We start from the raw sequence: 11,955 nt of genomic DNA, 5'->3' as shown, positions 1-11,955 counted from the left end.
TAATTTTAGCTTCAGGATACCTATGCAAGTAAGAAATCGATTAGCATCCAAAGTCATTGATGTACTCTTAGTATTTGATACTCATCTTTGCTCTTGATACATCGGGCTGTGCAAGGAAACCTAGAAAAGCAGATGAAATATCTTGTTGTTCAAATAATACTCATCACCATCGTAATCCAAAATGTAAAGCTTTTTATCATCACCGTAGTGTCTTTGACGCGTATCCTGATTTGCAATTAGGAATTGGGAACCTTGACCAGACTGCATAGAGGCTGCCATCACTGCTGCTGTTGCTTTACCCTCCCAACAGCGAACATCAGAATCAGCACAGTTTCCGCATCAAATATGTGTTGCCTGTACTGCTTGTGACATCTATCCTCCAAGATGTAGCCGTTCGAACTGACAGTCCTGCATCAAACCACGCGGGGGACACTGCGGACCACGGATACAGGCTTCACCGAGAGCCACCGCTCTACTGAGACCGTTTTGAAGCCCCTGGTTGCCCCACTTCATAGGAGCGCTTTGGAGCAATGAGCACGTTTTTCTTGGTTCTTTTCTTTTTTTTGGGGGGGGGGGTTCGGAGATTCTGCTTTTTTGCTTCTCATTTTCATTTTCATTTTTGCTTTTTTTTATTTTGCTCTTTTTTCATTTTACGTTTTATTTTGCTTTTTTCTTTCGTTTTGCTTTTCGGTTTTTTCTTGCCGATTTCGGTTCACGGATCAGCGTGCGCGGTCAAAAATTACATATGCTTATCAGAATGTCGGATGCAAGTCGAAATGTTGTATGCGATCAAAAATGGTGTATGTAAATGTTGGATGACGATGCAAGGTTTTTTTTTCCTTTTTCTTTTCGACAAACCATGCCAGCATGGCTTTTGGGTTTGTTCAAAATTGTCGCCTTTTCGGTTCATGAATGTCTTGCGCCATCAAACTGTTGATGTGTATAAATGGATGCGCTTGTCAGAAACTTGGTTGAGAATGCTGTATGTGAGCAAAAATATTGTATGATGATGATGAGTATATGCAGACATGCTGTGTATGATGAGCTGAATACGATCGATCGGGCAAAAATTGTGTATGCAAGGATGAATGATGATGATAGCAAAACTTTTGATGCGATGAAAGATGCTGATGTGGACCAAAACTTGTATGCATATGCGATGAATGAGCGCGTGCTGATCGTTCGGTGTTCGTCAAAAATGTCGATGCAAATCATGAAATCGGATGCACGGACCAGCCGGTGATGGAATGAAGGGTACTCGGTAACGGGCCATTGCTCCTCGACGCTCCATAGAGAAGGGCTTTCAGGAAGCTACAAGATCGGCCCTCGGCAGGGAAGGAGGACCTCGGATCCACCTGTACCATGGCCCTTGGTGCCCTCTGGGTGGTTTGACATAGAACTGTCAGCCCGAAGGGCCACATCTTGCAGGATAGATGCCACAAGCAGTACAGGCAACACACGTTTGATGCAAAGACTGTGTTGACGCTGGTGTCCCTGTTAAGAGGATAAAGCAGCAGCAGTGCTGGCATGCCTCTGTACAGCGCAGGACTAGATTCTTGCGCCGTCCTGCTCGCCAAAAGACGACCAGGCACTAAGGACCCGATAAAAAGCGAGAGAGAACGAAGCCCAAGCAAAAGAAAACAAGGACTTATCTGCCGGAATAAAAGACAACCATCATCATCATCCGCGTTGTAGTTAAATGAATTGTATACTCCATACCTCAGATCATGACGATATAACTTGTAGGACTAAGGCAACACCAAGCAAAGTTGAACCAGGGCACATTTGCCGGATAACAGATTGAAAACATGTCAGCATAGCTTCTTTCTGAAACCCTGTTCGCTTCCATACCTTCTTACATCTCGATAGTGTGCATGAGCAGAACAGAGAATGTGCCACCATAGCAGGAAACCAGAGACATGCGTACACGAGAATCAGGTGAAAGTAACAGCAAAAAGCAGTGGGTAATGCTTCTGTCTGCAGCTTCGAGGATAGCACCGAAGATCACGCTTCAACGCAGAGCTTGTTACCAACAAAAGTGTCCTAAGAGAAAGAACCCTTGAACTTGCGAGCAATAAAGTAAGGAGGACCAGGGAAAGGAGCCGAGAGCTTGCTGCGACCATACGATCGTATGAGTGTACCAGACCAATCTTCGAATGCAATTCGAAATGTGCCTTGGAATCAGAGCCGAAACCTTTGGGACCTAGTCATTCCATGAGTGAAATTTACTTTGGTTAGCTGAATGAATGCAACTGGCGCTCTGACTGGGTGAACCTGGAACGAAAGAGAGGCAGGTCGAGCAACGCAGTCTGCCAAATAAATTTGTGAGTTTCGGGTTGTGTGCTAAAACTTGGCATTTTTGTAAACTTACATTTTGTATACACTCTCTGCCTTTGTAGTCTTGCTTTATCCTTTCATTGTATTACTTAGATTGTATTCTGCTGGACCGAGTTGGTTCCCGACATTCCTCAGGAGACAGACTAAATATTTAAAGTTGCCGCGCTAATTGCACAGATTTGGTGCATTGATAACCTTATTCCGCTGGTTCAACTAAAGTTACCTAATGCTTGTGTGCGCTATAATGTATCATTCCTTAATTTCAACCGTTGATAGTCTGCATTTCGGTGTCTGCCTGTGCATTTCCTCCGCGCTGTTGTTTATGCCGAATGATAGTTTGCGCAACAATGAAATGCTGATCCGCCCGAGCGCGAAATCCAAATAAGGCAAGTTCAATTGGAGACGACAAAGTTCACGACGATGTTTGTGTTCAAAAACTATGGTAATGATACTCAAATACATCCATCCAGGCTGAAACGTTACAGGATAAAGGAACATGAAACAATTTTGTTCGGTATCTTGCTGAAATGTACTTTACATGCAAACCGCTTTTCCCATCCTAATCAGGGCCCCCTTTTCGTGTGACACGCTCAATGTTCTCCCATTGCCTCCTGCGAAAATAGCAAGTTTATGCAGTTCCTTTTTTGGGGGAAACCTTGCAGAAAACAATTTTCAACGAGGTTTACCACGAAGAGCTTCACTTTTGGTGTTTACATGCTACTGTGTAGCTTTGATGCGAAATTCCGGTTTCTGCTATTTTTAAGCATTTGGTACGTACTCCTCTCGTATCTGTACGATGACTATGCGCTGAGTTCTTGCTGAGAGCCGTCGGAAAGGTATAATAAGAGCAGTTTTTGTGGACTCATTTTCACCCGCTTCACAGTGGCAAATGAAGGCGCTTAATCGGCCTGGTGCCACCCCAGGGATGGTTAAGCTGATGCTGCTTCTTGGTGCTAAAGACCAGTTGCTTACGTCGTAGCAGATTAAGTTTGCTGTGTGGCATGTGTAAAGGACAGAATTTTTAGTCTCTCTCTTTCCCTCAATCAACTAACTGAACTAGCAAATCGGCAAGTAAGGGAAACTGATGCTGATGATTGCTTCTTTAAACTTTAGCGCCTCAGAGCCCATGATTTTTGGAACCTATTCCTCGTAGCCCACAATAACAAACAATGAAAATGAAGTATGGACTCTAGCTAGTCCTCAGCAATGCAGTCTTGCATTTTAGTTGTAGCAATTATCTTGCTCATAATCCTGGCTTTGTGTGATCAGTCTAGTCTGCTACAAATAAACGTTGTCTTTCTTCATTCCTCTACTCTTGTCTTTTTTTGTCTTACAATGCTTTGAACGATTGTTGCTTGCTTAGGCCTCGTTGTGAAAACTACGGGACGCAACGACATTGTACGTAGAGCCTCCCAAACTTCTCTTACTCGTTTATATACACTTTGTAGAGTTGATGGGCTACTGCTACTCTGATTGGCGCAGCACGCGCAACAACCGTGATCTAACGATTCAACGCGTTGCTGCCTGCCAGGAGAGGTACGATGCCGACGTCATTGGAAGCTACTCGTAAAAGGGGACTTTGACAACATCATAAACATCAGAGCCGTTCCTGTTCCAGCTAGCTGCTCTTCTTCTTTCCACATATAAACCGTTGGGGAAGACTCAAATCTTTAACTGTTGCCTCTGCGACGTCTCTTCCTCTCTCCTTTTTTATTCGTATTCTTTGTATATTTCCTTTATCAAAAAAGCGGCTACATCGGCATCCTTAGAAACGATGAAAAGGTCTATATCAGCACATCTTTTACTCTCACAGTTTGACTCGTTCGAGAAGCATACCTTCCAGTATTGTAAATGGGCACTGAACGCACTCCAATATCGATTTTCTAGATCATTGCTCTGCAAGCAATAATCCACGCGGCCTCTAGTGTTCAACATCCGTAACCTTTTTGCTCCTTCAGAGAACCGGCCATTGTTAGGGCTCGGTGCTGCTACTGGAGGCTGGAGGTACCCGTCGTTGCTCGTCGTCGGAAAATATCCCTTGGCAGATGCAACGTGCACCGCCGAGTCACTGCTAGATCTTGCATGCCGCGTCGTCATCGTCGTCGTCGTTGTTGTTGTTGGCTGCTGTGCATCCTTGGAGCCTTGCAGATCCTCGTATATCTGCTGTCTTGATAACCCGAGTCCACGCATGACCAGGTTAGTTGTGAGACCGATTTTGAACGACTCATACATAGCGCCGGCCTTGTTGGTGATGCGGTTGCCAGTCTTCGTCTTCTCTTTTGCACGTTTCACCAGTTCTTTTATGCTTGGTATAGGTTCTGGATTCAGAAGCGTGCCGTACTGTCTAGATATCAGCGGTTCGAGCCGGTATGCAATTGGATCAGACTGTTTATGTTTAAAGGAAGAGACAATCAGTGGACCTATCTTAGCGCAACAGCAGCGTTTGTTCGTGATCACGCACCTTGTGGAATATGTTATACACGTTATTTGCAGCTGGATAGCTGAATGGGGAATTGCGACTTGGGATATTTGTGATGGAGCTCGGCATGGTTTTCCGAGAGGCGACTCGTTGTCCTTTGATAAGAAGCATCACACCAGCAGGAGAGCCAAGCTGAAAGAAGTTTTCTACAGGAAACAGCAGCGTCGAAGGTATGTCAACCGTGGACTTGCCGGCTAACGTAAGGATATCTGCTGCGTCCAGCTTTCTATTAACCGGTTGCATTGATAGCATATCAAAGGCAATGAGCGCCTAAAGCGACTCTCACATTAGTACTCAGTATTAAAGGTATGTATAGAACCTACAGCATCGTATCAACTTACTCCTAATGAATGTCCAATTATAGATACATGTCCATTGCGTTCCAGAAAGACTGGGTTGCGACTGACATAGCGTAGGTATATCTTGTTGATCAGTCTGCACAGCGCAGCAATGATCTGATCTCGGTATTTCGGTGTCAGGTAAAGAGGAACTGCAAAGATAGAGGATTTTGTCAGTATTCGGTAAATTAGTCATGAGCTTAGGCGTAGCTGGCCAACCTACTATCCATAATAACATCTGAAACAGCGGTTCGTATATTTGGCACGCTATCGACTGTGAGTTCATCCAACGTGGGCTGCCCTTCATCGCCGCCGGGAACCCCAAGATCAGCCTCAGCTTTCTCTTCGGCCTCTTGGCTCGATATCTGGAATTCCACTTCCTGGCGCCAAGGTATCGGAAGCACCTGAATGCCGTTGCTTGGTTTCCGTTTAGAATACACGTTGCTGTCCATGGCAATATTAAACACGGTCTTTAATGATTTTCGGAGAGTGTTCACGTCTAACAGCGAAGCTCCAGATTAGAAGATCCACTCTGTTGGTCCAATTTTGAAACTTTTGCTCGGTTACCTTCAATGAAATTCTGTCCCAGAAGTCTTTGACCAGCGCTGCAAAGATAGAATACATGAGGAATGACTGTAAATATGTAGCCCTTTGTAAAAACAACATACCCAGGTATAACAAACACCAAATGGTCGATTTCTCGGGTTTCTTCCGATCGTTCTTCCTCTTCCAAATCTTCAGTGCTCAGCGCGTTCAATTTATCATCCAGAAACTCTTGCTCTCGATCCTCTTCAGCCGGCAGCTTTGGCGAGCTGGGTACGCTCGACGCTTTTGATTTCTGTTTCCGGATCGCCTTTTTAACTTCTGCGTAACCTCTCAGCAACCGAGTACCTCCAAGGTTATGCTTATTTGTCAGCCGCGTAATGATGCTTTTGGCAAGCTTGCTACTTGTGCTGTTGCTACACTGGGTGTAAGCACACGTTTTATATTATCACACATACATGCATCTAACAAAACTCTACACTTACGATAACAGCCAAGCATTGTATACTCCAGTGTAAGCAACGTATTGTCCCAGGTACGGGCCAAGCAAATTCCATTGCTTTTCAACGGGTTGGCTTGCCAAAGTCATTTCTAGCTTCTTCTCCTCCACAGTCGCTGCAGACGTATCGACAACAGCATCCTCAGTTTTCGCCATTGGGAACGATAATCGCTTTGACCGGGTATTGCCGTCCGGTAACGATAAGAAATTCAAGTCGAGATTCGGCAGAGGAGCCATGTAGGGTTTATATTTACTAGATGTAACATATATAGTACCAAGAACGTCATCTCTATATGCGGCGTGGGCTTACTCACTGATATCCTGCTTCCACCTGCTGCGCCAAAACTTCCTCGCACGGCACCCACTTTGAACTGTCGACTTGCATGAACCACGTTGCTCTGCGCACCGGATATGCAGGCCCGTCCCAGTATATAGGTGTCATTATACGGTACGCGACTTTAACGTCATACAAATGATCCTCGCTGACAGATACGGCTGCCGAGACATCGTTGCTCTAAAAAGTCATGCGTGTCTGAGGTGGATGGTGCATATCTGCCACTACTACAAACTAACCTCATATGCTCTTTCCAGCGCCGCCGAGTCAGCTTCTGAAAAGGGTGTCCAAATTGCAGACGGTTTTGTCTTGATGCTCAATGTTGGGCTTCGCGTCGCTCGCACAGTGTTCGTTGCTATGGCTGCAGCCGGGTACTCGATCGGGTTGTTGCTTGCATAAAACCTTTATATTCATGTTATTTTGATATATATATATATATAGTTGGCGCTCCGGGCTTAGGATCGTTGCAGTGCAATTCGGTGCTCGACTTTACCATCGAGGAATGACAAGCGGAGCGGACGGTTCCGCCATGGCAGGTACTGGACAACTGGAAAAGTGCGGAAAGTAAGCTGGTCTTCAGCAGTCAGGCTTATGCATCCACCAAGAACGGGAAAAGCCCGAAATTTTTGCCCTCCTTTTTTCTGTTTCAATGCTCAGCAGGACATGTTGCAAAGCAATACGAAATCCTGGGGAAGCATGTAGAAGATTATTGCTGTAGACTATAGACTATAGTTTTATGGGTAAACAAAATATATATTTTACATACGTAGTTGTTATTACTAGTTACTACCTAGATCGTGTACAGAAGGGAAAGAAAGCACATAAAGTAAAAAACTTCACTGGGTCAGTGTTTGATAACCAGCAATCTGGGCAGGCGTGAACTGCATGCCCTGCTGGTGACCATGCTTGTTCTCAGCATCCGATGGCATGAAGATAACTCGAGTGTTTGGTGCCTTAGCCAATTGATTCATTGTCTCCAGGTACCGGATTTGCATGGCGGCAGGCGTGCTCAGGATATCAGCAGCTTCGCGCATCAGCTTGGCCGAGTTGACTTCGGCGCGTGCGCTGATGACTTTGGCGTTACCCATACGTTTTGCCTGCGCCGCGGCTGACAAGCTTTCTTGCAGCTCTTGAGAAAAGTTGAGGTCCTTGATAAGTATCGACTCAATCTACAGTAATCATAAGATTCACATGCTTTAGTCTGTGGATGTGGCGTCAGGTCATCTAAGAAAAAAGAAGCTTACTCGAACACCCCACTGCTTAGCAACCGGTCGTGTAACGTCCTGAATCTCTTTAGCGATCGCTTCCCGATTTTCGATACAATCTTGGAGCACTTTGGCGCCCAAAATATGACGCAGCGTAGTTTGAGTTCTACATATGTATCGAATGATGGTTAAAACAAAGGTAAACATGATATAATAGGAACTATCTCACCTTTCGACCAAGGCGCGTCTGACGTTGCTCACATTGAATTCGGCGCGGAAGGGATTCTCAATGTGCCAGTACAGCACACTGTCGATGCGTACATTGACGTTATCCTTGGTCATAATGACCTGACGCGGAATTTCGACGATTTGCATTTTGACATCGACGCGGTGGACTGATTCAGTCAGAGGATTCACCTGACAAACACAGTTAGGTTACTTTATTTCTTGTACAACATGCCAGCAGTTCAACAAATGCACGTCGTGCTTACCTTGACCAACCCAGGATTCACAGACTTGTAAAATTGTCCAAACCGAGTTACTAGGCCTACGTAGCCTGAATCGACTTGTTTGTACGGGTTCGGGCAGCAGACGCAGCATGGAATCTGTAAGTATCAATTCACGCCATATATTAATCCACCGCTGTGGATATATGCTGCAAACGTCATCATCATCACTTGCCATTCCAAGACCACCTGCAATAGATCCAAGGCAGTTCATCATGGTACCGTACCATCCCTGCATGTTACAATGTTATTTTGCTTGCCCGGTTCCCCTACTACGATTGAGCGACATTTACGTGATCAATCATGGTCATGTTAGTCTCGAAAGCAAAGTCCGGTTGCGGCGCTTGGCGATACGTCTGGCCATGTTTGCCACGTTCATAGGATTGCTGCATACGTTGTTCGCTTTGCTCCATAAGGTTGCGTGCGGGAAGAAGAGTAAAAGGAAAAGAAGTGAAGAAAGTAGCTTGAGTGTGTGAGCACAAAGGAAAATTTTATGCAAACGGTGCTGAGCAAATCAGGTGCTGAGCAAAAATCCCACCACAGCAATGTCGTAGTGAGAAAAAAGCTTATTAGATCACTCTTGTTTTCTCGCCTGTTTCTTTTTCTTCTTCTTCCTTGCTTTGCTTTTCTTCCCATGAATAACAAAACAGCACCGTACGAACAACAACAAGATCCCTCATCTTCTTCCTCTTACAGCAACGCAAAGTTCCCGCCTTACAAGGACCACGATGAGGAGGATATTGACGATGTTGCTGATTACGGCATCAAGCCTGAAGACGTGCAAGTCTCTTACGCACGCGACTTTGGACTGGATGATATTCCACATGTAAGAAAAAGAAATGACTCAGTTTATATACGTAACAGCAAGGTGACCGAACTTTGTATTCTAGGGCTGCTACGGCAGCATGATGAATGCATTGGGAGAAATCATTGGATTCTGTGGATCGGTGTGTGAAGAAGAGAAGTGAAAAAAGGATACATATTCATGTTTTTCAGTATCACTCACATGCACGCTTGCTTAGTTCCCGTGTATTCCATGCTGTCCAAACCCTTACAAGCGTGTGCGACAAGGCAAGTTACATTGAACTCGCGGCAATTCCAAATTAATGCTCACTTCCCCGTGCCAGGCACTGTGGGTCTCGTCTCGAGATTCGGCAAGTTTTACAAGTTTGTTGATCCCGGTCTGGTAAAGATCAATCCTGTCACCGAAAGCTTGAAGCCGATGGATATGACGATCCAAATTACGGAAATACCCAAGCAAGAAGTCATGACCAAGGTAAAAAAAAGGGGTCGGCATATCTCGTATGTACGCATCGCTGATAACAATCCGCATTGTTGAAGGATAATGTCAGTATTGCCATCGAATCTGTCTTGTATTGGCACGTTGTGTCACCATTTGAAGCAGAATACGGTGTCAACAATGTACTGCACGCGTTGATTGAAAGGTAAACAATCATTGACAAGCTACTACTCTCAGCTGAACACTAAACACGTATAAAATACAGGGCGCGTACGACGCTGAGAAACGTATGTGGCCACCACTCGCTGCAAGACTTGATTGAAAACCGCGACGCTATCTCCCGCGAGATACAGGAGCACATTGATCCAGTCGCCACAAAGTGGGGCGTCAAGGCAAGTGATGAAAGATAACGAGGAAAGATAGGATGGGGGAAGGAGAACTAACTAACCATTTACGCACTTAGATTGAAGCCACGCTTGTCAAGGACATTGATATTTCGCAACAGTTGCAAGAATCGCTTTCATCTGCAGCTCAAGCGAAACGTTTGGGAGAGTCGCGCGTGATAGCCTCGGAAGCTGAAGTCGACGCTGCCAAACTCATGCGCGAGGCGGCCGATATTCTTAGTACGCCTGCTGCCATGCAGATTAGATACCTTGAAACCCTCTCGTCAATGAGCCGCTCGCAGGGTGGAAAGACTATTTTTATGCCGTTGCCTGCATCCGGCGGCCCGTCTTCCTTGGGTGTCTCTCAACAACAACTTGACAAGTAATGTCTCCCGCTCTTTCTCTCCTTCTCCAGTCTTCCTTCCTTTCTTTCTTTCATACGTTTATACATATATTCTCGTAATATAATGATTAAACATTCTTTTTTCTGTCAGCTATGTATTTGCTTTTGCCTCACTGTCCATCGTCATCAAAAGTGGGAGCATTCAGTTCTCAGACTTGACCGTTGTTGCTTGCGAAGAAGCGGGCGGTGGTGGCGGTGGATGATGCTGCTGGTGCTTGCTGAGTGTTTCGTTTGATGAAGATGACGATGACGTCGTTGTGGAAGATGAGGCTGATGCTGCCTTGCTATTCCTAGAAGCAGCTAGTGCATGATCTGCAGGCGATGTGGTCGGATGTAAGAGACGAGAGGTATCGTTAATGCGTCCTACGCTGGTGTCAATAGGCGGCAAAATCGGCTTGGCAGAGCGTGGAGACGGGGATGAGGCCGACGGTAAGGATTCCTGCCGAATCTGCGAAGTCTTTACATGGTTATTGTTGTTGTTGCTGGTACGCACTCGTTTCCCGTCCGAGCTGCGTTGTATTTTCGCCTTGAGTGCTTCCATAACCATATCGTGAGACAAATTATCATGGCCATTATTGGATACAGATGCTCGGTTCCGTTTCCGAGAGTGCTCTTCGCTGGGTGAAATCGGCGTCGCTGGTTGTTGCTGCTGTTGCTGCTGAGGAGGGGGATGTAAAAGATGGTTACGACTTGACGAAGGTGGACATAGCGGATGGGCAGAGTGAGGGTATGGTACAACAGGTGACGGTGGTCGCTGCTGCTCGTTATCTCCCGTTATGCGGGCGAGAACTTGTTGCTGAACCGGTGCCAGGCCGTAGTAAGGGGTATCTGAAGGATGTCCAGTCGCTGAGTACGGTACACCCGTCATCGGCGGTGCAAGCGCCAGCTTGTCATAATACCGAGTCGTAGCCCTGCTGTGTTCCCGGATAACTTGAAGATCAAGTTCACGCAGCTGTATCCTTGCTTGTTCCACCTTGAGTGTATCCTCGGCCGTGCGCCTCTATACATATCCAAGCACACAATTTAAATATATACCATTTTCACACTGAAAATAAACCCAATTTACTTTGTCTTCTTCGGCCTTGGCCATCAAGATGTGTCGAAGCAGGTCGGGATCATCTCGGTAGCGTTCAAGAATCTGCTTCACTGTTATGTCTGGCTCGTCTTCTTTGGTGGCTGGGGACGTGGGTACCGGCCACTGGAAGGCAGAGTTGGGTCTGCTTTGCGAGGGAGGCGACAAGGAGCGTCGAACATGGCTACTGTTCGCCATGGGTGCTAAGCTCCACAAGCAGTGTGGGTGGGTGTCGATCATTCATGGCAAACAAATAAAGTAATACATTTATAGCGGAGTTCCAGATCCACGCGAGCTGCCGTCGTCGTTTCCCTCCCATCTCTTTCTTTTATGGCATAAAATATAAGGCCATTGCAGAACAAGAAAGAATGTAGATGGCAAGAGGACGAAATCCAAAAGAATGTATGAAAGAATTTGGATATTATCACTCTATGTCTAATGTCAATATGTTTTCATACGTAGCACGGCCGCCTACGCATATTTTTAGCTTTTTTTTTACAGTGTTTTCTCCGGCGGGCTGCTGTGATAGATACAACAACTCTCTCTTTCGCAATCGCTTGCACATGCTGATAGATTTGAAAACCATATGTACTTTTCTTTCTTCTTTCCCCATCCT

The 11,955-nt window shown here is 45.8% G+C and overlaps 5 protein-coding genes across 5 annotated transcripts; 1 reads left to right on the top strand and 4 right to left on the bottom strand.

Moving 5' to 3' along the window:
* Window positions 1-120: 120 nt before the first annotated feature.
* VTP01DRAFT_7189 (uncharacterized protein) lies at window positions 121-513 on the bottom strand (the record flags this gene model as incomplete). Its single annotated transcript, XM_069386173.1, has 2 exons — window positions 121-293; window positions 405-513. 2 exons carry the CDS (start codon window positions 511-513, stop codon window positions 121-123), a joined length of 282 nt encoding a protein of 93 aa, XP_069234558.1.
* A 3,534-nt stretch (window positions 514-4,047) lies between these two features.
* On the bottom strand, window positions 4,048-7,061 carry VTP01DRAFT_7188 (uncharacterized protein; the record flags this gene model as incomplete). The annotated part of the gene is made up of 11 exons (XM_069386172.1): window positions 4,048-4,101; window positions 4,174-4,722; window positions 4,799-5,086; window positions 5,158-5,306; window positions 5,378-5,653; window positions 5,722-5,759; window positions 5,823-6,113; window positions 6,183-6,449; window positions 6,511-6,710; window positions 6,770-6,932; window positions 7,024-7,061. 11 exons carry the CDS (start codon window positions 7,059-7,061, stop codon window positions 4,048-4,050), a joined length of 2,313 nt encoding a protein of 770 aa, XP_069234557.1.
* Window positions 7,062-7,366: 305 nt separating this feature from the next.
* Window positions 7,367-8,654, bottom strand: VTP01DRAFT_7187 (uncharacterized protein; the record flags this gene model as incomplete). The annotated part of the gene is made up of 6 exons (XM_069386171.1): window positions 7,367-7,699; window positions 7,775-7,901; window positions 7,965-8,152; window positions 8,227-8,340; window positions 8,417-8,473; window positions 8,535-8,654. The coding sequence occupies 6 exons, from the start codon at window positions 8,652-8,654 to the stop codon at window positions 7,367-7,369; spliced, it is 939 nt and encodes a 312-aa protein (XP_069234556.1).
* A 221-nt stretch (window positions 8,655-8,875) lies between these two features.
* Window positions 8,876-10,250, top strand: VTP01DRAFT_7186 (uncharacterized protein; the record flags this gene model as incomplete). The annotated part of the gene is made up of 7 exons (XM_069386170.1): window positions 8,876-9,067; window positions 9,132-9,188; window positions 9,264-9,312; window positions 9,369-9,517; window positions 9,583-9,686; window positions 9,747-9,873; window positions 9,945-10,250. The coding sequence occupies 7 exons, from the start codon at window positions 8,876-8,878 to the stop codon at window positions 10,248-10,250; spliced, it is 984 nt and encodes a 327-aa protein (XP_069234555.1).
* Window positions 10,251-10,409: 159 nt separating this feature from the next.
* VTP01DRAFT_7185 (uncharacterized protein) lies at window positions 10,410-11,579 on the bottom strand (the record flags this gene model as incomplete). The annotated part of the gene is made up of 2 exons (XM_069386169.1): window positions 10,410-11,267; window positions 11,334-11,579. 2 exons carry the CDS (start codon window positions 11,577-11,579, stop codon window positions 10,410-10,412), a joined length of 1,104 nt encoding a protein of 367 aa, XP_069234554.1.
* Window positions 11,580-11,955: the final 376 nt, after the last annotated feature.

This window comes from Rhizomucor pusillus, assembly GCF_041956525.1.
Source record: "Rhizomucor pusillus strain CBS 183.67 unplaced genomic scaffold VTP01scaffold_31, whole genome shotgun sequence".
NCBI classification, from domain to species: Eukaryota; Fungi; Mucoromycota; class Mucoromycetes; order Mucorales; family Lichtheimiaceae; genus Rhizomucor; species Rhizomucor pusillus.
This window is presented reverse-complemented; position numbering and strand designations above follow the sequence as displayed.